General features: G+C 42.2%; 1 protein-coding gene across 3 annotated transcripts in view; it reads left to right on the top strand.

The window, feature by feature from the left end:
- Positions 1–25,918, top strand: part of EFHC2 (EF-hand domain containing 2) — a 326,643-nt gene that overhangs the window by 216,201 nt on the left and 84,524 nt on the right. For all 3 annotated transcript variants that reach the window (XM_088833699.1, XM_088833698.1, XM_055393577.2), the window contains 3 exons: positions 2,585–2,727; positions 5,186–5,382; positions 8,074–8,204. In XM_088833699.1, the coding sequence (XP_088689825.1) occupies positions 2,585–2,727; positions 5,186–5,382; positions 8,074–8,204 (471 nt within the window). The remainder of the gene's footprint in view (positions 1–2,584; positions 2,728–5,185; positions 5,383–8,073; positions 8,205–25,918) is intronic.

Here is a 25,918-nt window from a genome sequence, read left to right as displayed (position 1 = left end):
CATAAAGTCCACCTTTAGGCTTCCCCAGTGACTCAGCAGGTAAAGAATCTGCCTGCAATGCAGGAGATACAGGAGATGTGAGTTTGATCCCTGGATCGGGAAGATCCCCTGGAGGAGAAAATGGCAACTTACTCCAGTATTCTTGTCTGAAAAATCCCATGGACAGAGGAACAGTCCGTGGGGTTGCGAAGAGTTGGAGACAACTGAGTGACTAAGCATAGCACAGCACCACCTTTCACTAGCTAATATCCACAGACATACTTCTGCTGACAGACCATAAATTAATTTATTCCAAAACCAGACAGTCAATTTGGGGAACTTTAGGTTCTAGAATTTGATCTCATCATCAGTCTTCAAGACTATTCTATTCACGCATAGAATTCTAAGTGCAAATTTCAATCTACATGGATCTTATAACAACTTTCTGCAAACATTAAGTACTTTGAATGCAAAAAAAAAAATGTTGCATTAGACAACGATTAATAAGATGCAGTCCTTGCCCTCAGAAAACAAACTTGTAATGGCAACTTACGATATGGGTGATAAGCGTTATGAAAGGTCTGTCATATTTAATATAGCATTTGAAAGGGAAAAGGGAGTTAGGGGGCTGCTGGGGAACTGGGAGAGTGACTTAGCAAGGAGACGATATGGGGTTGGAAGAAAAATAAGGAATGGGCTTGAGAAAGTGGGCAGTGAAATGGGGAAGTTGCTTCAGGCACTGGCAGAGCACAGCCTCTTGCCTCCTGGAGCAGCAAGACCCAGGTGCAGTACTTCTAGCTGACATGGTTGATGTGATTATTGTCCAACCTTGTGAGTAGAGAACAGCCATTTAGTGCAGATGGTTTGAGCAGTGTGTTTATGACATTTGTTTTGGGTACGTTTTCCCAATGTGTTACCCTGGACGTTTTCCCAGTGTGTTAACCTGGACAAATAGGTGTGTGTGTGTGTGTGTTTGAACCCAAACTATTTTCCCAGTGTGTTAACCTGGACAAATAGGTGTGTGTGTGTGTGTTTGAACCCAAACTATTTTCCCAGTGTGTTAACCTGGACAAATAGGTGTGTGTGTGTGTGTTTGAACCCAGACTATTTTCCCAGTGTGTTAACCTGGACAAATAGGTGTGTGTGTATGTGTGTGGTGTGTGTGTGTGTGTGGTGTGTGTGTGTGTGTGTGTTTGAACCCAGACTATTTTCCCAGTGTGTTAACCTGGACAAATAGGTGTGTGTGTGTGTGTGTGTGTGTGGTGTGTGTATGGTGTGTGTGTGGTGTGTGTGTGTGTGTGTTTGAACCCAGACTATTTTCCCAGTGTGTTAACCTGGACAAATAGGTGTGTGTGTATGTGTGTGGTGTGTGTGTGTGTGTGGTGTGTGTGTGTGTGTGTGTTTGAACCCAGACTATTTTCCCAGTGTGTTAACCTGGACAAATAGGTGTGTGTGTGTGTGTGTGTGTGTGGTGTGTGTGTGTGTGTGTTTGAACCCAGACTATTTTCCCAGTGTGTTAACCTGGACAAATAGGTGTGTGTGTGTGTGTTTGAACCCAGACTGTTTTCCCAGTGTGTTAACCTGGACAAATAGGTGTATGTGTGTGTGTGTGGTGTGTGTGTGTGTGTGTGTGTTTGAACCCAGACTGTTTTCCCAGTGTGTTAACCTGGACAAATAGGTGTGTGTGTGTGTGTGTGGTGTGTGTGTGGTGTGTGTGGTGTGTGTGTGTGTGTGTGTTTGAACCCAGACAATTTTCCCAGTGTGTTAACCTGGACAAATAGGTGTATGTGTGTGTGTGTTTGAACCCAGACTATTAATGGCCCAGAAAGCCAGATTGAGCAGTCTAGGTGGTATGATTGGAAGCAGGGAAAATGCTAAATTTTTTCTGAGTGCTGTGTGTATTGTGATAAAAAGAGTGTTTAGAACTCTTTGAAAGAATAAGAGATATTTTATTTTTTAAAAAAAATTATTTATTTTAATTGGAGGCTAATTACTTTACATTATTATATTGGTTTTGCCATACACTGACATGAATCTGCCCCGGGTGTACATGTGTTCCCCATCTTCAACCCCCCTCCCACCTCCCTCCCCATCCCATCCCTCTGGTTCATCCAATAAACTGGGAACATGTCTCTGCATATAGATTTAGAGCCCTAATAAGAAAATGGTTGAACTTTTTCAACCTCTGAGAGTTTATGCCACTGTCTTAAAACCATAGTGCACTTGGATAGGAGGTGGGTGAAAGGAGTCAAGAGTACACACTTCCAGTTATAAAATAAATAAGTCATAGGGATGTGATATATAGCATGATGACTGTAGTTAATAATACTATAGTACATATTTCAAAGTTGTTGAGAGAATAGATCTTAAAAGCTATCATCACAAGAAAAAAATTTTTGTAGCTAAGTGTGGTGATGAATGTTAACCAGACTTAACTGTGTTGGTCATCTTGCAGTATATACACATATCAGATCGTTGTGTCATACACCTGAAACTAATATTATATGTCAATAAAAATGGCATATATTTTGCAGGAGTTTTTACATATGTAATATACAAAAGATTACTTATATAATGCCATAACCTTCATTTTTCTTCCATTTAGCTTTGGCAGCATAAGCAATACACTCCGTTTTTTTGCAAAACTAATCACACACAAATGTGCTGATGTGGAAAGGATGTTTGTTATTTCATATTTTCTCAGTGATGACACAATTTCAGTGTTTGAACCCATAGAGAGGAATTCAGGTAAGAGACATACTACCCATAACAATTTCCTCAGAACAGTGAACTGTCTCTTCATTTTGAAAGTTATGGACTATAATGTCATTTTTATAGCCTAGATGATCTAAAAGAGTGGCTTTCTGTCTCTTTTTTTTTAACCACTAAAAGTTCATTTTACAAAGACCTCTTAAATGGGAACCCAGACATATAAAATGGTAAAAGAGGAATAGTTTTGGTTGGCTCAGGACTGGGGGACTCAGGACACCTCCTTTTGACACTGTCCCCACTTCCTCTGTGGTCTCTGAGGCACCTCTGTGGAATTCAGTAACTTCAAAATCATGGTCTGGCTGCCACAAATTCTGTGTACAGCTAACAAGACAAGAATAAAATCTGTATTTGTGATAATATCACTTACAAAATAAGACAAGAATCCCCGATTAACAAATTTAATCTTCAGAGTCTATTTCCCTCTGGCTGTTGAGGCTGGTGCCAAGGTTCCAGCACCAAGGCCCATGGGATGGCCTTGCTGCAATGCATTGATAGGGTGGCCATTGCTGAGGAAAGCTATTGATTTTGACTTACCAAATTCTGGAACTGTAGGGCTCTATCCTTTGTCCCAACATGTTTAAAAGTTTTATCAGTGCTGAAGATACACGTTTGGGAAGAATAGTCAGTGGTGTACTGGTTAACCGGCTCTCTGAAAAAATTTTAAAAGCTCTATTTTGTACCGTTTGTCAATTTCCATGATGTAAATACCCAAACCATGGCCAATTTCAAGCAACCAACAAATCCCTGAATGTTAAACAGTCAGTCCTTATGAGCTGGTAGGAGCCGCTCAGTACACCAATGAATCATGATTATTTTGTATAAGTCAGGCTTCACTTATACAGATTTGAATAATGGACCAGATCTTAAAATATGAAGTCAAATAGGGATGAATATAAAGTCATGCTCCTGAAAGTCAAAAAATCACCTCTGTACATCTAGAATAGGGATGATATGGCTAAACAAATTGCAGCATTCATAAAACAGGGTGATAGCAGTCAAGTAGAAGCTTGCTGGTAATAACAGCAGCCCCGGCTGAGTACCTCCTGTTATTCTTATACGACCTTTATGAGGTTAAGTTTTGTGTTAATCTAGGTCCTCCAAGAGGCAAAGCCCAAGATGAGGTTAAATGTACAAGAGATTTATTAGGGGGATGGTGGGTGAGGGAAAGCATGGCAGGAGCCAGAAGAGACCAGGAGCGCTGTCAGATTGCAGTGTGTGTGTGACTCCTGTGAAGGAAAGAGGAAAAGGGGAAGGTCTTAGACCACAGTGAAAGTCTTAAGAAAATTTTGGCAAGGCTGACTGGGCGTTCTGGAGCCAGAGTCACCAGTGCGAGGAGCTCCCATCTTGCCTGCCTTAGTCTGCCTACCTTGCTCAGTCATGCGTTGGCAGCAGCCTGTGGGAAGCATGACCTTGGCACAAATCTGAGGATAGATTTCAGAACATAGCAGTTGGAGCCTTCTGTCAACTATGTTCCCCACAGCCAGCAATCTGAGAAGTACATTTTCATAGCCCCCCACAAATATTATTCCCATTTACCACTGAGAATTTGGAGGGGCTCAGAGAGATTAAATGACTCCTAAAGATCATCCAGCAAGCAAACGACAGAGACAGGATGGACTCCAGCTCTCTTTGGCTACAAAGCCTATGTCTTTCCGCCACCTCTGGCTTCGGAATGTGGTATAAGCATGAGGAGGCTGCTCCCCAGAGCTCACCTGGTCCCAGGATGTATCCACCGAGTTGGAGATTTCAGTTCAGTATCAGTTAGAAGATAGTGGAGTCCCACGTTCAACTCTGGTCACTGCTTGCCAAAACCCAAACAATGCCCAGAAAAGAGCAGAGGAAATGATGAGAATTCTGAGAAGTTAAAAAAGAAAAAAGAATGGGGCATTATTTAAATATTTTGCTGTGGAAACAAAGAGTTAAGGGAACTCCTATAGTTATCTTCAATTAAGTAACGCCTTTCCATAAATGGGGCATCTTTACATTTCATCTGTATGTCAGAAGATGTGTTTAAGACATCATCTGGGACAAATAGGTGGAAATAAACTCAGGTGAGAAATTTTCTACCTGATACAGTTCAGGCAGGCTCAGAAGATGTTCCTGTTGTCTCAGTTTCCAGGATGCTTCTGGACATAGACCAAGTCTTCGCTAAATGTTTATCTAAGTGTTTGGATTGGGAAGGGAGAGAATGGAGGAAAGAAAAGGCTGGAATGCCATGCCACTTTTCTTCTTTACACACTCACCTAGAAGTCTCATTTCTTTACCCACTGCCTCATTCTTCTTCCCTTAAAGACTGACTATACGTAGTATGAGTTCACAAGTTCACAGCTGAGTTCTGTGGTCTGTGTTTGAACATGAAGTATCTCTAAAGGCAAGTTGTCTGGTTCTTTGAGGAACAAAACCTACTCATTAACTTTTTTGTCCTTTTCTACAGGGTATTCTGGAGGGATGTTCTTAAAAAGAGTTCGTGTTAAGAAGCCTGGACAAAAAGTCTTTAAAAGTGAATTCTCGGAATATATCAAGGCTGAGGAGCTGTATGTTGGAGCTAAAGTGAACGTGAATGGCTACCTCTTTCTTTTGGTCAATGCTGATGAGTATACCTTGAACTTCATGGAGAAGAATTCAGATAAGGTGAGCTCGCTTGGTATAATTCTTGACTTCGCCTCTCAGCACTCTGCAGTCTGTGTTTTCCTTATTCCAGGCCTTTTCTTCTTCGCCTTGCAGCCAATTTTACATTGTGCATTCACACATGTGGGCATGAATAATGGATCTGCATGATTTGGCCGCAGGTCCCATCACAGAGGCCAGGGCCTGGTCTCCTCTGTTTATGTGCTGGGTTTGCTGCTGCCCAGCATCACGGATGCCAGGCACAGGCAGGAGGCAGACCCAGGGTTGAATCAAGTTTCCTGGGTTTTCTGCTGATGCTGAAAATGTTTTCAGAAAGAAATTCAGCAACGATCTGAAAGGAAGAAAACCTGGTGCCACACACTGTGCTGTCTCAGTTAATTGGCCCAGGCCTGCAGAGAAGGTCAAGACCTGAACAAACAGAAACCCCAAGGGAACCCAATAGTTGCTGGGGTTGCAACTTCCCATAACAGGAGCCACCTGAGGCCTAAATGAGACTCCAAGGACAGATTGGCAACAGTGAGCTCCACAAGTTTTTCCATTTGAAATGAGATGGCACGTGGGTACTATTACTGAAAGTACTATTATGACAGTGCTGTTCACTGAACATGTTGATAAAACCTTGATTTTAAGTGTGGATGAGTTCCATGTGCCAGCATGTATATTTCAGAACCATGGCCTACTATTGAAGAATCTATCGAGAAACTATTTTCAAAGTCTGCCTATAAATAATACTTCTGTGCCAATTATGTAGATACAGTGTCAATTCCATTTCATTTCATGTCAAATGCTCAGGGAGATGTCGCTAAGATCAGTCTCTGTGTACAACACATTACCTGGATCAGTTTGGGTCCTCTGAGAAGCAGATCCCAAGACAGAATGATAAGTGCAAGAGATGTATTGGGGGAAATGTGTATGAAGGATAAAGGAGGGAGCAGGAGTAGGTGGGGAGACTGAGATGTAGGTCTGCCCCCTGAGAAAGGAAAGGGAAAGAAGGAGGATGGGGGTGAGAAGAACCTCAAAAACATTGCAACTCTGAGAAAGTCAGCCAGCCTCACGGGGAGCCCCAGAGCACACACTGTGCATCAGAGAAATCCCATGTTAGGCAGGAATGACCCAACTCTGGCGCCTCCTTCCTGCTCAGTCACTGGATGGGAAGAGTCTGGGGAGACTGTGGCCTCTGGGGGAATCTCTGAAGTTGCAGCGCTCCAGTGACCTGAAGGTGCAGCAGCAGGGGGCTGTTCATTAACAGAACTCCTCTCTGTGTGGTCTCTCTTGAGGGCAGGCCAGGGCAGCACCCTCCTGGGCTGCCACACCACCTCTCTATTTGCACCATTAGGAACTTGGACTATCATAACATTAGAATCGGTAGCTCTTCAAAAGCACTGAATTCAGGTGAGGGGCTCAGTAATAGGGCAATTAAATTTCTGGAGACCAGCAGGCTTGGCCAGGAAACTTGAGTCCTTAAAAGCTGAGGGGCCTTAGACATGTGTCTTCCCTTTCCTCATCTTTAAAATGGGAGTACCAACGGTGCCTATTTCAGAGAGTTGCTGTGAAGATTAGATGTGGTAATCTGTTTTAAGTGCTTAGCTCTATGTGGCCCATAGGAGATGCAGTCACTGTACAGTTTATAATAGCTATTGTAATTAGGGTTCCATTTTCAAACACAGTGCAAACCTGTACTCTAATATATAAAATATATATAGCATGAATATGTATATATGTATATATATAGGTATGTATATATGAGACATTAAGGGCTTTTCTCCTTTCCAAAAGAGAAAAGGAAGGTAGGACATTATCTGGTATCCGCATCCCAAGTTAAAACTGCATTTTCTTAAAGCTGCCTTTAGCAAGGACATTCTAAGCAGAGAAAGATTAATATCAGTCTGAGGGGTATTTTTGTAAGAGTTAATAGATCCTATCATGGAAATAGATGAAAGGAAATACAAAAAAGGGAGGGAATGCCACTGACCTGCTCCCCCGCCCCCCCCCACAACGCCCCCCCCACCCCGTGGCAGAGGGGGAACTTTATGTTAAGTTACTATCAACGTTTTTATTTCCACAATGAGTCGTCTCCTTCTCTAGCTCTTTGCTATAATATAATTACTTATAATGTCAATATAATTACTTATAGCCTTGTGCTTTACTTGATCGAATAAGAAGTATTCTTACAGAGTCAAAAACCAAATCACAGTATAGGAGACAGGAACTAGGGGTCTCCTGGAGGGTGAATGCAGGGGACCACCATGCCTGTAGACCTTTGGCACCCATCCTCTCTCTGCCCAGGGTATTGCCTGGTGGCTGAAGGTTCCAGGGGTCCCACTCTAAAGATCTGGAGAAAATGGGGATCCACTTATGCAACTTTGAATCCCCATTCTCTCCATTAGGCTCTCCAAACATGGTGGGCCAGAGTCCAAGGGTCAAAGGGAGGAGGCTGAGGTGGAAGTAGCGGTTCTTTTCTGATTCCTGTGACCCGCTGTCCTGTAAGCTCATTTCTCTCAGATCTGGGCCTGTGCTAATGTCACTCGTTGTCCCAGAGCCTTAGCTGAAGAAATACAAATCTAGTCATGTCTTCTTTGTGTTGAAAGACATAGCCAGCTAAGCCCACGTTCACAGCATGAAGTGAAGTCTCTTTGCTGGCCACCAGAAAGATTGGGCTCCCTATCTTAAATGTCTGTCTTTTCCTCCTCCTAGTTTCCCCTGAGCAACTTTGAACTTGTTGTACAAAAGTTAAAAGAAGAAGAATCCAAATCCAGAGAACTCATGCAGGTGTTTGCAGCTGCTGATTGTATGCACACAAAGATGGTGGATTTTAATACATTCAGGTAAGCCATAGGCTGCTAGCAGTTATCTCATTATCCAAAGAACAGAAAGGATGTTTTCTTCCCAAGCGTTTCTTTATTAATTTACTACATACTCTTTTTAAAAATTAAGAATTGGTATTTCTTTACGTTCGTATTACTTCGTGATCAAGTTTTGCCCATTTCTAGTAAATTTCATATATTTGCATATAAAAGAAATTCCTAGGGGAGAACAGAGAGACAAAAGCAGTGTAAGTCAGTTGGACACAGCTCTTATGAATCATGCAGGGCATTGAAGGATCAGGGGAGTGCCAGGAAGGCTGCATCTGTATGAGAAAGGCTGAAAGCAGTGCAGCTAAGAGCACCCCCACCCTTCGAAGTGTGAGGAATGAAGAAGCGACATCTCCCTAAGAATGCCATCCAATTGGAAAAGATAGTGGAGACTTCACTGATTATCAGAGAAAAGGTGTTGTGTATTCATCTATGAGTATGTATGCTCACAGACACATTACGTACTTAGAAAGACATAAAAGTGTAGAAATTGAAGGGCAAATCTAGGACAGAAGTTAGAAGTACTATAAGAAATCATGAACAATAGAGATTTTTCTCTAAGGTTAAGCTGAATTTCTAGGACTGTCCAGCGACAAACTAGGCAAATTTCCAAACAGCAGAAACACAGGGAAATTCAAATTCAGGGCCTGGTACAATTGTGAGATTTCTTAGCCTGAAAACAAAGTGAATGGAGCGTTTAGGAGAATGTAAATTAAATCATGGGTGGAGGACAAAGGGGACTTTCTCTTTAGGCTGAGAATTCTGGCTCCTAGAAACAATAGTGGCTCAAAACTATATAGGAAACTCGGCTTGATGCAATCAAGATGCAGCTGAGAAATGAAGATGTGAGCTCGGGGGAGCGTGGCAGGGAGGTCTTTCTGACTTTGTGTCTGGAGTTGCCTGTTCCATCGATACCTGGTGACCCAAGCCCTCCATGAGGCCCACAGTGTCCCTGGAGCTCATTTGTTCTTTCAGCAAAGCTCTTTTGTATCTCCAAAACGTTCTTTTGGGTGCAGCAGTCAGAGGACATATTTTTATTGTTTAGAATTCCCAAGCTTCTGGGATCAATAAGAATTTATAGTTCTTTGTTATTTTTCATGGCAATACACATGTTCCTGGCCTTTTGGCAAATAAATGAAGGATGAGGTGAAGAGCACAGACAATTGCTCAGGCCGAGGACTAATGGATAGCAGTGGAGGGGAAAACAAATTTCCATCAGAAGTGAGGGAGTGGTTTCGTTTTATTATTTTGTGTTCTTTACAAAAGCATCCATTCTCCTCATATTCTAGCAGTGTCTATTGGAAACACTTTAGTGAGTTTATGGGGCTTTGGGGGAAGCACGTAGGCCAGGCAGGAGATACAAAGAGGGTAAGTTGCTCCATGGATGGAGGCCTGACCCTAATTGTTGGTGGAATAAAGGACGGCCATGCCGTGTGATTGGAGGGTGACCTCAGGGCACTGGATGCTTGGAAAGAACAACTGCGAATATTTAGGGTGTCTCCTGGCCAAAAATTCCTTAAGATGGAAATCAGATCAGGCCATACCTGGCTTGAAAAACCCTTCAGTGGCTTGCGCTCGTCCTTACAATAAGATCCAAACATTTTATTGCAGCTAGCAGGGCCTTGAGCAATGCCACTCTGTACTTCCAGTGTTGTCACTTCTTTTCTTCCCACCCCATCCTTTGGCCCTGCTGACTGTCACTCACTTTCTCAAACACATTAAGCGCTTTCTGTTCTCCATGCCTCCGCACATGCAGTTCTCTTTGCTGGGAATGTCCATATGCCCTCCTTTTCATGGCAAACCCTGGGACTCATTGTAAAAGCTGCTTCCTCAGAGGGGCTTTCTTTTTGACTATTCTACCTAAAGTGGATTTTTTTCTTAGCCCCGTTTTTATTGGGTTGACCAAAAAGTTTGTTGGCCAACCCGATATTTTTCACTACCCCTGGCACACCTCGTAGTTACTTTATTTAGATGATTGTTCTTGGTGTGTGTCCTTAAGTGTCTCTTCTCCTCCTAGAATGTGAGCTTTCTTGAGGGGCAGGGTCCTTGACACCCCTGTTCACTGTCCTAAAACCAGCACCTTGCAGTGGGCTAGCTACATATCATAGTTCCTGAATGGAAGAGTGAGATTCTAGGATTATTTTGGGGGAGGGGTGTTCTAGTTTGGAGGTCAGCCCTCTTGGTTGCTCCTCGCACTCTTTCTGGGCAAAGGAACTACATAGTTGCTATCACACCACCTCCTAATTTAATTCTGTGCTTGGAGCTTTATCTAGTAAATATTTTTTTTTTATTTCCATGGGTATGTATACGGATATACTCTGGCTCTTCTCACCAGAACATAACCTCTTTGAGAGCAAGGAACTTCTCTTTCTTGTTTTTTGCTTTAGGCTCATCACTTTTCACCATGCCTTGTTGAGTGGCTCTATTTTATCCGGTCTGCCCTGCTTTGCCTGTTAGCTGAAGGTTGAGTTCTCCATTTAGCTCCTCAGGCTCAGACCTTTTTCCTGAATTATAGATCTGGAAATATGAAGGCTTTCAGGACATCTCCCCTTTGGATCCCCCTTGCTGCTGCTGCTGCTAAGTCTCTTCAGTCGTGTCCGACTCTGTGCGACCCCATAGACGGCAGCCCACCAGGCTCCCCCGTCCCTGGGATTCTCCAGGCAAGAACACTGGAGTGGGTTGCCATGTCCTTCTCCAATGCATGAAAGTGAAAAGTGAAAGTGAAGTCTCTCAGTCACGTCCGACTCATAGCAACCCCACGGACTGCAGCCTACCAGGCTCCTCCGTCCATGGGATTTTCCAGGCAAGAGTACTGGAGTGGGTTGCCATTGCCTTCTCTGATGGATCCCCCTTATGCCTTCCAAAATAACTTTCCCTAAATTGACCTCATTTTCTTCCCCCATACAGCTGCAGTTGGGGACCCTATCTTGGTAAAGGCCACCAGACTTGTCCCCAGGGCCTGAGCCAGGGTCTACCTTGTCTTTGCCCTCTCCCCTACCTTGACCTCTCCCACCCTCTTGAAATCATATTTCTTAAACTCCTCTCCATCCCCAGCTTCACTGTTGCAGTTTGGCTTTTCATCTTTTCACTACTCTCTTAAAAGCTGCAAAAACTGATCTTCTTTTCTTAATGCTCACCCTCCAAAGCTTTGCCAGAATGACCTCTCCCTAAAGTCTTATCATATCGATAGTTCCTTGGCTCTAGGGCAAATCCCCAACCTGTTAGTGTTTCCTGTGAGTTTGGTCATGAGCTGACCCTTGCCAACATCTCCTCCCTTATTTCCATCTCACTCGAAGAATTATTCTTTTGTAGAAGTCACCATTTATTGAGCACTTACCACGGGCCATGCATCATGTTCAATACTTTTCCTGTATCATCCACTGGTAGCCCCTCTTGAGTTATTAGTTTACTTCCCTGCCTCCACAATTGGCTCCTGCTAAGTACAATAGATGTTTGTTGAATAATTTAATGAAAGGTCTTATTTCTCAAGGAACATTCTGTCTAAAGCTTGCAGCAAACAAGTAAATAATTGATTACCTTGCACTGGGAAAGGGAACTCTGACTGTAGGGATGTCAGGGAGAGCTAGTCCCAACCCTCGCAAGTCAAGTGACTTAGGCAACTTGCTTCACCTACTAGCATCTCACTCTTTTGTCCATATACTGATCCCTAAGGCCTGTTTCAGATGCTGGCATTCTGAAACTCTTCAAATGTAGGTTTTATTTTTTTAATTTTTAATTGGAAGATAATTGCTTTACAATGTTGTGTTGGTTTCTGCTATGCAACAGTGTGAATCAGTCATTATTATGTATGTATCCCCTCCCTCTTGCGCCTCCCTCCCTGGTCCCATCCCACCGCTCTAGGTCATCACAGAGCACTGGGCTGGGCTCCCTGTGTCATACAGCAGGTTCCCGCTAGCGATCTCTTATACACATGGCAGTGTATATATGTCAGTGCTACTCTCTCAATTCGTCTCACCCTCTCCTTTCCCCGCTGAGCCCACAAATTTGTTCTCTACTTCTGTGTCTCCATTTCTTCCCTGTAAATAGGTTCATCAGTACTACTTTTCTAGACTCCATATGTATGCCTTAATACATGATATTTTTTTTTCCTCTTTCTGACTTACTTTACTCTGTATAACAGGTTCTAGGTTCATCCACCTCACTACAACTGACTCAAATTCGTTCCTTTTTATGGCTAAATAATATTCCATTGTATATATGTACCACATCTTCTTTATTCATCTGTTGTTGGACATTGAGGTTGCTTCCATGTCCCGGCTATTGTAAATAGTGCTGCAATGAGCATTGAGGAATGTGTGTCTTTTCGAATTGTGGTTTTCTCAGGGTATATGCCAAGTTGTGGGATTGCTAGGTCATATGGTAGTTTTATTCCTAGTTTTTAAAGAAATCTACCTACTGTTCTCCCACCAACAGTGCAATAGGGTTCCCTTTTCTCCACATCCTCAAGAAAACTATGAACAAGATGAAAAGACAACCCTCATAATGGGAGAAGATAATTATAAATGAAGCAACTTGACAAAGGGTTAATCTCTAAAATATATGAGCAGCTCATAAAGCTCAGTATCAGAAAAACAAATAACCCAATCAAAAAGTGGGTGGAAGACCTTAACAGACATTTCTCCAAAGAAGACATACAGATGGACAGTAAACACATGAAAAGATGGCCAACATTGCTGATTATGAGAGAAATGCAAATCAAAACTACAATGAGGTATCACCTGACACCAATCTGAATGGCCATCATCAGAAACTCTATATAAACAATAAATGTGGGAGAGGATGTGGAAAATGTAGGTTTATAAATATACTTGTAAAATGTTCCCTTTTCATATCTGTGTTGAAATGGCAGAGGCAGGATTGCAGCATAGGCCTCTGGGCTTCACGTCTGTGGCCCTGCTTCTCTCCCCTGCTTACATACCTGGTCCTCTCAGTATGTACCTGGGCCTCAGAGCCCAGATTTGATGCTCTGGACAATAGTCCAAGCCTCGGGTATTTCCTTTATTCTCAAGGAAACTGTCCAGGCAGGAGCTAATATCCTATCTCTGCATAAGGTGCCATGGTTAATAATGGATTAGTGGATTAACTTGTGGGCCTTCCTGAGATATTTAATCTCAAAATGGACCTGAAGAATACAGGGACAGGTGGAAACAGAAGGCAGTTTTGGGAAGGAGTGTTTCTTTTCTCCTAGTGGGATTCACTGGTTCTACCTCTAGGCTGGAACTATTTCTCTGGGACCCTTTTTTCATGGTCTGCCAGATGGGCCTGTGAGCACCGTCAGTTGTTATTGAAGGAGTGCAGAGAGCTGTTCTCAGAGCCTTGATTCCTGATGGGCAGATTTTAGCAGGGAGTCAGACAGGGACGAGGCTTAGCAGGGCTAGTGTTTTGTGCAATTGGAAACATGGGCAGAGTGAGGCTTCTTGATGTGGGCCCTGGACTCTGAACCCCAGGCAACAGCAGCAAGGAGGGCCCTGTGCCAGGGAACACATGGCCAGTCCCTCCCTCCAGCCACCTCCCCGATCTCCCCATCAGAGATGACACCTGCCCCATGTAGCCTACATGTATTTTGGATTTCTGCAAGCTCAGTGCTCACTTCTTTTCCCCACCTGGGCTCCAGCCTTACAGGGCAGGACACATGCCCAGTTCACCCTGGTGTCTTTCCCAAATACTTCCAGCACCCAGTGTCTCAGGCCACAGTGAATACTATTCTTTCTCAGACTCCTGGTGTCAATTGCAGGATCAAGAGATTTCCTGTGAGTTTCCATGTGATAAATTCCTTCTAAGATTTAGAGCCTCCAGGAAATTTTTGTTCTTGTAAATGTAAAATTCTTCCTGAAAGAGGTTATATAATGTAGTAAATAGATCCGATTTTTTACTTGTTTAGTCACTAAGTCGTGTCTGATTCTTTTGCAACCCCATAGACTGTAGCCCGCCAGGCTCCTCTGTCCATGGTATTTCCCAGAAAATAATACTTGAATGGGTTGCCATTATCTTCTCCAGGGGATCTTGCTACCACAGGAATTGAACTCACGTCTCCTGCTTGGCAGGCAGCTTCTTCACCCTAGTGGCTCAGTGGTAAAAAATCAGCCTGCCAAGCAGAAGACCAGGGTTCAGTCCCTGGGTTGGAAAGATCCCCTGGAGAAGGGAATGGCAACCCACTCCAGTATTCTTGCCTGGAAAATCCCATGGATGGAGGAGGCTGTCAGGCTACAGTCCATGGGGTCTCAAGCATCAGACATGTGCATCCAAATCTCAGCTCTGCCATTTTTCATCCTGATGTCCTTGCATAAGTTGTTGAAGAACATTTTCACCTACAAAATGGGGATGGTTATAATGTATATTTGTATAACGTATAAATAAAGCTGATAACATATATAAAATTCTTACTATAGCACACTGTAGTGCACTAGAAAGTGCACTGTAGCAGACACTAGAAAATGAAAACCCTTTATCTCAAGAGTTGGAATAGTTCAAAATAGTCACTGAAAATAGTAGTAGAAATCTGCGTCCTGTTGGCAGTATTTCCATAAGTTGTTTATTTACTCTTGATAGAGTCATTGAAAACATTCCTTAATAAATGAGGTTGGAAGAAGCCCTTAAAAAACTTGGAGGCCATGAAGGTGGAAAATAAAGACTGTTGGTGGACCAAAGTGGGGAAACATTAATCCACTGCATTACTGTCCTTTAATTTCAAGGAAGAAGATTGTAAATTTAGTGCTTAGAGCATTGTGATGATCTCATCCTGATTTATCTCATACAATTATCTCTCCTTTTATGTGGTTTTGATCTTTTTTTTAACAGCACTCTGTACATTGTTATTGGTGTTTTTATTGTAAGTCTAACATCTTTTAAGGAAGCCACTGGTCTATGAATCTATATGAACAGAAGGAAAAGGCAAATTCCAAAAGCTTTGAAACATATACTCTTATCTTGAACCAAATAGACTCTTTGACAGCGTCCATACCATATATTTGAGATGTCAGCCTCAGCATACATTTTGAAAACAACATTTTGAACCTTCCTAAAAGCATTAAACATAAACAATGAGGATGGAAAACATAAACATAAATGATGTCATAGGAAAAAATGCTGGCCTGGGATTCAAAAAGTCCGAGATCTTAGATCTTTAATTTGTTTCTGTCACTGCCTGATGGTATTGTTTGTATTGGTGAAGGCAGGCTTAGTTTTTTTAAAAAAGCAGAATCCTCCCTGGCTAGTTAAGCAGGAAGGGAATTAACTAAAAGGATCCTGGGTGGCTCACAGTATCTTTGGAAGGGCTGGAGAAATAAGCTCGAGGCTGTGTTCTAGGAACAGTGCCCAGAAGTGGGTTGTAGAACTTGTCTGATGGGAAAATGGTCTCTGTTCCTACTGCACCACCCACACTCATTGCTACATTTGCACTACTGCCAAGAACTCAATTTTATCACAGCCATCACTACCACTACTTTTGGCAACCTTGTGTCTGATGCTACCCCTGAAAGTTGGACCCCTGTGACACCAAACATGGCCCATACTTAGCTGTTAAACACTTCCAAGTCAAAGTCTCATGTAAGCTTCCCTGATTGGTAGATCCTGGGTCACTGGCATGTTTCTAACTGCAAGGAAGGCTGGGAAATTAAGCTCTGACTTCCATGTTGGGTTGACTGAGAGTAGAATGTGGTAATTTCCCCAAATAGAGATGGGGGATTTAAAAGGTACCCTTTTCATTTACCATGATGGCAAATTCAAGCCAAGATGAGCCAAACAGGGGGCATAAAATGTCAGTAATTAGGAACTGAACTCCTTGTTTGTGAACAAACCAAACAAAACACTTGCCTGGTTTTAGCACTTTGCAAATACTGTTCTGATCCACCTAAGTAGCTAAACGAAATAGAAACTTCTTCCCTATATCCCACCACTCTTGCAATCTCCGACACACCTTTCTGAGTTTAAATTGCCTTGAAGGCATTGGATTACTTTCAAATTCATAGATTTTGATAGCTGGCAGTTGTATTTTGTTTGGCTTTTTTTTTTAATTGGAGGCTAATTATTTTACAATATTATATTGGTTGGTTTTGCCATACATTGACATGAATCCGCCCCGGGTGTATATGAGTTCCCCCTCCCGAACCCCCCTCCCACCTCCCTCCTCCCCTTATCCTCCCTCTGGGTCATCTCCGCATACCAAATTAAGAGTTTAAAGATAAATACCTGTATTTCTGTCTCCTCTTGAAAAATAGAAAGTGGGCCTACATTTCCCCATGTCAATAATCAGTTAGGGTAAATGGCAGCTGTCCCTCTCAGACTCTGCCTGTTCTTTGCATTTTTCCTCAATTCCTACAATTCCTTCTTGTCTGATGTGTGTGCTCAGTTGTGTCCAACTCTTTGGGACCCCATGGACCCACCAGGGGTGGGTAGCCCACCAGGTTCCTCTGCCCATGGGATTTCCCAGGCAAGAATACTAGACTGGGTTGCCATTTCCTCCTCCCCCAGATCTTGCCAACGCAGGGATTGAACCCACCATCTCCTGAATTGACAGGCGGATTCTTCCACTGCATCACCTGGGAAGCTCTGTTGTCTTATGCCTTCTCCCATTTATCTTATTTTCATATCCCAGAAGGTACTTAACTAGGTAATCCTTGGACTGGATAATTGTAAGGTCCCTTTGTGCCCTAGGTATAGTGGTAATAGGTAATTAGGGATGATTGTGTAAATAGCTCAAAGTAGAACTGAAGACTGATTTTTAAATTAGAACCCAAATGTGCTTATATATCTAGAAGTATAAAAGACTCAATTTAAAAATTGTTAGAACTATTCATAATATTTAGGAAAGTAGCTAAATACAAGAAAACTACATAGAAAGCAATAGTTTTACTTTATACTAATAAGAAACATGAGATTTTATGCAATGGGGATACTATTTGCTATACCAACAAATATTATGAAATACCTGGGTGCAATAAAGTTTCACGAGAAATGTGTAAGACTAAAATGAATACAGTTGTATACACTTCCTGATAGTTCAGCTGGTAAAGAATCCGCCTGTAATGCCTGGTTCGATTCCTGGGTCAGGAAGACCCATTGGAGAAGGGAAAGGCTACCCACTCCAGTATTCTGACCTGGAGAATTCCATGGACTGTATAGTCCATGGGGTTGCAGACTCGGACACGACCGAGTGACTTTCACTCACTTCACATACATTAATACTTACTCTCTACCTAACATGTGTATGTCATTGTGCCAAAAAGAAGTAAAATTTCTTTGACTTCCCTGGTGGCTCAGACGGTAAAGCGTCTGCCTATAATGCGGGAGACCTGGGTTCAATCCCTGGGTCAGGAAGATCTCCTGGAGAAGGAAATGGCAACCCACTCCAGTATTCTTACCTGGAAAATCCCATGGATGGTGGAACCTAGTGGGCTACAGGCCATGGGGTCACAAAGAGTCGGACACGACTGAGCAACTTCACTTTCAAAATGAATACAGTTTCAAAACTTTATTATCTCTCAAAATAGGAAGACACTATTTTAAAACTTCTACCCTTGAGGTTCGGCTCGCAGCTCCACCGAGAGACAGGAGTTGGGGGCCGAGGTCTGTTTGGGGGCTTCGGCTTCTGTTCCGGGTTGGCCAGCAGCGGCAGCAGCCGGGCGCCCCCTGCAGGCAGCAGCGGCTGCAGCCACGGGCGGAACGGAAGTGTGCCCGGTTCCGGTGAGCTAGGCCTGGAGGAGTGGCGTGGCAAGGGGCGCGCGGCCGACGAGGAAGACTAGGGGTCCGGGCATGGTGGCAGCACTGCAGGCTCGGGCGCAGGGCCTGGTGCGGTGCTGTCACTGGGCGCCTGCTGCTTGGCACTGCTGCAGATATTCTGTTCACAGAAGTTTTCCTGGGACAGGCTGGAGCGGCTGTTCCAGCGCTTCTTCCGTCTGAACCGGAGCAGCCTCACGATGCTCACGGCTGTGCTGGTGCTCTTGTGCGCGGCGCGGCTTCTGCTGCAGCTGCCCTACCGAGCCATCCTAGTGGCCACCGTGGGTGTGATTCTCGTCATGGCCATGCTCTGCAACCGCGCCACCTTCCACCAGGACCACGTGGGCCTGGCCTTCTAAGCGCTCATCTCCGTGGTCCTGGCAGTCCAGCTGGTGGGCCTGCTGCTGCTCCAGCCGCACAGCGCCTCCAAGGGCATCTGGTGGACTGTGTTCTTCATCAATACCATCTATATGCTCCTGCCCGTGTGCATGCAGGCTACGTTACTCAGCGGGGTGCTCCTGTTTGGCCTCCATCTGACCATCGCCCTGCGCACCAACTCCCAGAATCAATTCCTGCTCAAGCAGGTAGGAGCCCACCTGGGCACAGGGACTGGATAGTGGAGTGAGCAGGCCTTGGCCTGACTCCAAAGAGAGGCAGCCCACCTTCATCCTTTAAACTAGTGAGAAGATCCAGAGAGACATGGATCTGTCAGCTGTGTGGTGTCCTCTAGCCTCTGATCCCCCCCCTCTGAGCCCCCGCATCTTCCTTCCTTCACAGAAAGAGTGCTCTTCTATGTAATGTTCCCGCTGGTAGAAGACAGACCAAACCGTGTCCATTATTGTAGGGGTGCTAATGAGGAAAGTGGGTTTGGAGAGGTCCCCTTCTCTTCCTGTGCTTCTGTCCCTATATATAAGGCCCCTGACCAAAGTGGCTGGACCCTCCAGTCCCTCTCCCAGCCTGTCCCTCAGGAGAGCCACTGACAGTTTTTAGTGAACTCAGTTGAGTCCTGGATGGAGGGTTGATGAGGGAAACCCTCAGCACTCTTTACCCAGTTTTAGGGAGGAGAACGGAGAAGGCAATGGCAAGCCACTCCAGTACTATTGCCTAGAAAATCCCATGGATGGAGGAGCCTGGTAGGCTGCAGTCCGTGGGGTCGCTGAGGGTCGGACACGACTGAGCGACTTCACTTTCACTTTTCACTTTCACACATTGGAGAAGGAAATGGCAACCCACTCCAGTGTTCTTGCCTGGAGAATCCCAGGGAAGGGGGAACCTGGTGGGCTTCCGTCTATGGGGTCACACAGAGTTGGACACGACTGAAGTGACTTAGCAGCAGCAGCAGCAGGGAGGAGAAATGGTAACCCTGCCAGTTGTCTGGGGCCTGGGGTTTGAGGGATTTGAGAGCTGGAAATATACCCGAAATTGAGGGAGGACTGACAAGTGTGTTTCATTTACAAAGTGCCTGCAGGCCAAAAAGCTGCCTTCAGCAAAAGTGGGAAGCAACCTTTGTGTGTGGTAACATTCCCCTCCTGGCCTGAGCAGAAAGCTAGGGTTGTGTGTCAGGACCTCTTCACATGGGTGCTCCTGGTTATTGCTTGTGGTGGGGGCTCTTTATCACTCCTGGGATGAGTTAGGTGAGCCTCGAATGATGGGATAAGGAGGAAATAGAACGGCTTGGTTAAAAAAAATTCCAATCTGTCCAAATTAATCTAGATTTGAATCGATTCCAATCAGAATTACAATTCTGTTCTTAGATTTGGTTTTGTTTTGAAGGGTTGAGGGAGAGAAACTGGCTCATTGATTTTTGAGGTTCCTCAAGAAAAATCAGGGATTGAAAAGGAAGAATGTGAAAGTCCAGATACTAGCATTTATATAGTTGATAGATATTTGAAAACACTATAATGTACTGTAGCGGATTAAACTATCAGTGAAATAGAGTATAAAGCCCATAAAAGATTCATTATTGTGGATTTTATTGTAAGGTACAGAGAAATTCTCAAATCAGTGGACAAAGAATAGATTAATAGTAAAGGTTCTAGTGACAGTTGATTAGGAAACATTTAATACATTTTAATTTTGTAGGTAGGGCACAGCTGCCAAAAAACATAATGGAAAAATTGACTGTATTCACTACAGGAAAATTTTCTATTTCTCTATGTCAAAAAAGTATTTCTCTATCAACAAACTGAAAAGATAAGGGATAGACTGAGAGAAAATAGTTGCAACCAATGTAAGAACCAGGGGATTGACATTAAGGATTTATGAAAACGCCTGTAAAATCAGCAGACAAAAATGGCTTAAGAACAGGAATAAACAGTTCTCAGAAGCAATACAAATAGCCTTTAAACCTATGAAAAGAAGCCAAATAATCACACAAGCTGAAACAATAATGAAATAGAGTTTCCACATATTATATTAGTGACATTTAAAAAGAATAATATAAATGGCTCCAGATGAGCATGTGGGATAACAGGTACTTTCCTTTTCTATTGATCGGAGTTTAAATAGGTTCAGCATTTTGGAGGGTAATTGGCAATATCTAATGCTGAGACTCTATTACTTAGTAATTGCATTTTTAGAAACTTTTTACTCAGAAAAATTTTGACAAGTAGGTTGTAATAGATTTTTGTGTGTGCCCTCAAACAATATTTATTACAGCAAGATTTGTAATAGCAAAAATTTGGGGAAAAAAATCAAATGTCCAACAGTAGGGAAATGGTTGGATAAATTCTTTGGTTTAAGACTGTACTATTTAGCCATTAGGTCTTACCTAGTGGCTCAGTCAGTAAAGATTTCTGCCTCTAAGGCGAGAGACCTGGGTTCAGTGTCTGGGTGGGGAAGATCCCCTGGAGAAGGAAATGGCAACCCACTCCAGTATTCTTTCCTGGAGAATCCCATGGACAGAGAAGCCTGGTAGGCTACAGTCCATGGGGTCACAAAGAATCAGACACAACTAAGTGACTAACACTATTTAGCCTTTAGAAAGGATGAGATATGCCAAATACGTGTACTTGAAAAACTCTTCAGTGCATTAGTCAGGATTGGTTAAGTAATGCTGCAGTAACTAACCCCGAGATCTCAAGGAATTAAATCAGTAAGGGTTACTCTGTGTGTATCCATTGTTGTCAGACGGAGCTTTGTTCATAATAGTCACTCAGGATTGAAGTTGACAGAATAGCCACTACCTGGTATGTACCAGGGAGAAAAGAGAACTTTGGAAGGTCAAGACCAATAAATCTCAGCTGGGAAGAAAAACATCATTTACACTCTCAATCCATTGGCTAGTATGAGTCACATGGCTCCACCCATATATTCAGAAGAAAGAGGGAAACCAGATGCTAGGTAAACAGCACTAATGGCTACCATATATATATGTCATGCTGTTTTTCAGATAAAGCAAAATTCAGAAGTCTGTATAATATGATCCTATTTATGCCAAAAATCTAAAGGGTACATGTACATGTATATTTATATAAATATTTCAAGGATTGTGTATCCTTTGAAGAAATCTTAGCAGGCTGCACACCAGCCTGCCTCATTCTTTGATATATTTTTAAACAATGAGCAATTGTAAAAAAAAATTAAAAAGATAAAAACAAATAAAGCTCAAGCAAATAGAACCAAGAAGCCTGGGCAAAGAACAATGAGCATTTTCTGTTTCTTGCTTCAGTTTCCAGAAAGAGCTAATGGCAAATGCTGGCAGAATGTTTTGAGCAAAAGTCAAGAGTCTCAGAATCATAAAGCAGGATATGAGTTGTTCCACTTGATGCTCTACTCTGATTATTGATTTAATTTTAATGTGCTTACTTAAAATTCTTGTATTATGGGCTATAATATTTTTTATTTATGTTTTAAAATCCCAGAACTTTGAAAGTAAATTTGGGATGGAATAGTTTTTATAACTTTCAAATTCTTATCAAATTAACAACAAAGTCTTACCCCTTTATTTTCCCCACTTAGACTATATCATTAATATTTTACTCTATTTCCTTTATCTTGCATCTCTTCATTCGCACACCCTCTATCCATCCATTAATCCATCTTAACTTCAATGCATTTCGAAGAAAATTCACAGACATCAGTTATTTCCTTCTAACTATATCAGCATGCTTACCATTTATTTACAGTTTTTCCCTTTTGATGTAAAATTTATTGTCAATAAAATGGATAAACCTAAAGTATACATTTGCTTAATTTTGACAAATCCACCTGTGCAACCCAAATCCCTGTTAAAACATACAACACTACCATCATCCAGAGAGTACCCTCACACCTGATCCTAGTCAATCCCTGCCCACACCTCCATCCAAGGAGCAATCACTTTTCTGATTTTTTTCACAGTAAATATATTTTTCCTGTTCTAGAATTTCATATAAATGGAATTACGCAGCATGTATTCATTTGTGGATTCTCTTATTAAGTATGATTTTGAGACTTATCCATATTGTTGCATGTATCAGCAATTCATTCCTTCGTACTGCTCAGTAGTGAATACTACAATTTGTTTATTCTCTCCCCTGCTGATGAATATCTGGGCTATTTCCAATATTGGGCTAATATGAATAAACCTGCTCTCGACATTCTTATGCAAATATTTTTGTGAACATAATTTTTTTCTCTTGGTTATGTAATATGAATGAAATTGCTGGGACATAGGTATGTGTTTAGTTTTTAAAGAAGCTGCCAGACTTATTACCAAAGAGGATATACCAGTTTATATTTCCCCTAACAATGTACAGAGGGTAATTGTTTCACAACCTTATCAACAATTTGGTATTATTAGGCTCTTTAATGTAAACTATCTGGTAGATATGTAGTAGTGTCCCGCTGTAGTTTAATTTGCATTTTTCTGATAACCCTTGATGTTGAACTCTTTTTTTCATGTGTTTATTGGCTCTTGGAGAGATACTGACTGTGAAAGATGGTGAGGGACAGGGAGGCCTGGCTTTGCTGTAGTCCATGGGGTCACAGAGTTGGACACAACTTGGCATCTGAACAACACTGACTCTGTATATTTTGTGAAGTCTCTTTTCAGATCCTTTTCCAAATTTTATTGATCGCTTGTTCTATTATTATTGAGGTGTGTTGTGCTATTATATTTCTCTAATAGCTTTATGATTTTAGCTTTTACTTTTAAGTCTGTGATTCATTTCAAATTATATTTTATATATGCTGTTGGATAAGCTTGAAGGTTTATTATACTTAAATTCTTAAAGTGCTTATTTGAAAATTTTCTATTATATGCCAGGATTATTTTACAGTAAAAAATTCCAGAGCTTTAAAATATAATTTTGAAATGTTTAAAATGTTTTCAAATTCTTATTAAATTAGTGACTATCTTACCCCTTCATTTCCTTCTTCTTTTGTAACTTAGTTTTAAAAAAATTTTTTTTGTTGGTGGAAAATTGCTTTACAGTGTTATATTGGTTTTTGCCGTACAACAATGTGAATCAGTCCTATTTATGTACATATATCCCCTCCCTTTTGAACTTCCACCAACCCCCCACCCCCTGCATCCCACCCCTCTAGGTCATCACTGAGTGCCAGACTGAGCTCCCTGTGTTATATAGCAACTTCCCACTAGCTATGTTTTAATATGGTAGTGTATATATATTAATTCTACTTTATCAATTTGTCCCACACTCACCTTCGCCCACTGTGTGTGACTTAGTTTTGACTATTAAAATGACAAATTCTCCTTTGAAAAAGAAACTGAAGTGCTGATCTTTTATACTTCCAATAATTTCCTTACATAGTGCATTTCCACTTCTTGAGGATTGACGTATCCTCGCTACATTAATATCACAGTTAACTGAGGAATGCCAGGTACCAATGGTCTTGTTAACTGAAGGAAACTGTCTATTACACCTGTGACAAATTGTCTTTTCCAAAGATGGCTACAACAGTGTCCCATCCAAAATGTTCATCTACAATGTGAACTTGACAGTTCTTTCATTGACAGATGGGGTTCGTGTCATTTCCCCTTGAATGTTGAGTGGCTTAGTGATTCACTTCTAACCAATAGAATGCAACAGAAGTGATGCTGTGTAACATCTGAGGCCAGGTCAGAAAAAATGATGCAACTTCTAAATTGTCTGATGTGACACTTGCTTTTGGAGCCCTGTACTACCATGTAAGGAATTCTACCACCTTGAGGCTTCCATGCTATGTGGTCCAAGCTACATGGGGAAACCATGTGTAGATAGTAATTCACATGATAGCCCAAACTGAAATCTCAGCTGATGGCTCTTGCTATGCACTTGATTTATGAGCATAGATACCTTCACACAGGGCTTCCCTGGTGGCTCAGTGGTGTCAAGGTTACAACTGCTGTGCAGGAGATACAGGTTCAATCCCTAGATCAAGAAGATTCTCTGGAGAAGGAAATGGCAACCCACTCCAGTGTTCTTGCCTGGGAAATCCCATGGACAGAAGAGCCTGGTGGGCTACAGTCCATGGGGTTGCAAAAGAGTCAGACATGACTTAGCAACTAAACAGACAGACCTTCATATATTTCAAGCCCTCAGTTACAGAATCTTCCAACTTGAAACTCCAGACATTCTTTTGTGCCCTGTCTGAATTCCTGATCCACAGAATCCATGAGCATAACAAAATAGTTGTTTTAAGCTGTTGGTTTTTAGGGCAATTTGTTAAACAGCCATATTTACTGAAGCGGCATACAGCAACACATTTTGAAGAATTAGATTACTGATAATATGCAACCTTCAAATTAAGTATTTGATGTTTAATTTTTTGAGAGACAGTCTGATATCTTTTAGTGCCTCAGAGTCATGACTTCCCAGTTCTTTAATTGCAGAAGTGGAGAAATCCTGTGCCATGTCTTGGAAGTTACTCTTGTGAAAAGAGCCCCACATCAGTTAGAATGCAAAATATGCTGGGTAGGGGAAAAAAGTATCAAAATTATCCTTTGTATGTGTACCTTCCATCTGGAAGAATAGTAGTAAAATTTCCTTCTACCTGAACTGGGCAAAGTGAAGTGGGGGTGGGTGCTTTTGTGAAGTTAGGTATGTTTTCCATCCAAAGAAGATGTGGTCTCATTTTCCAAGAACACATTTAATTTTTAAACACTAATTTATTTTTAAATTTACATACAGTGAGATTTACTCTTTTTTGGTGCCCAGGGTTCTATGATGGTGATAAATTCTGAGAGTTGTGCCACCACAACCATCACAATAAAGATACAGATCAATCCTACCACAGCTGCCTCCTCACCACCACCCCCCCCTACAAATTAGAGAAAATGCTTTCTCTTGAGTAAATGCCTAGGAATGAAATGTCTGGATCATATGGTAGGCATATGTTTAACTCTCTGAGAAACTACAAAGCTTGTTGTTGTTGTTTACATCTTTTATTGCACTGATTTCTGTTAGTGTTTTTGAGCTCTACCATTTCTTCTTGATTATTTCTTAAAATTTCCATCTCTCTGTTACCCGTCTATTCTTACATGTTGTCTAATTTTTTAATTACAGCCTTTACCATGTTACTCATTTTAAATTCACTGACTGATAATTAGAATATCCTGCCATATCTGAGTCTAGTTCTGATGTTTGCTCTCTCTCCAGTCTCTGTTTTTTGCCTTTTCGTATGCCTTTTAATTTTTTGCTGAAAGCCAGACTGTGATATACGAGATAAAAAAAAACTTTGGTAAGTAAGCCTTTGATGATATGATGGTAAGGTGTGGAGGGAGAAGTCTTCTTCATTGCTATGATTAGGCCTCAGTCTTTAGTGTGCCCGTGTCCCTCAGCTGTGAATTTCTTAAATACATTTAAATTTCCTCTCCCACTCCTCTAGGTGTGATAGGATGGCTGGGCACAGGTCAGCAGGGGCTAGATATGGGTATTTACCTGCCCTTATGGAGAAAGCTCCATGGGGCTGGAGTTGAGTATTTCCCTTCCCCCAGGTTGGTTAGTCTCTGATAAACCCCAGTAGGT

This window comes from Moschus berezovskii, chromosome X (genome assembly GCF_049115385.1).
Source record: "Moschus berezovskii isolate FMDL1 chromosome X, NW_MosBer_1.0, whole genome shotgun sequence".
Classification (NCBI taxonomy): domain Eukaryota; kingdom Metazoa; phylum Chordata; class Mammalia; order Artiodactyla; family Moschidae; genus Moschus; species Moschus berezovskii.
The sequence above is the reverse complement of the archived record's forward strand: the minus strand, read 5'-3'. Positions and strand labels throughout refer to the sequence as shown.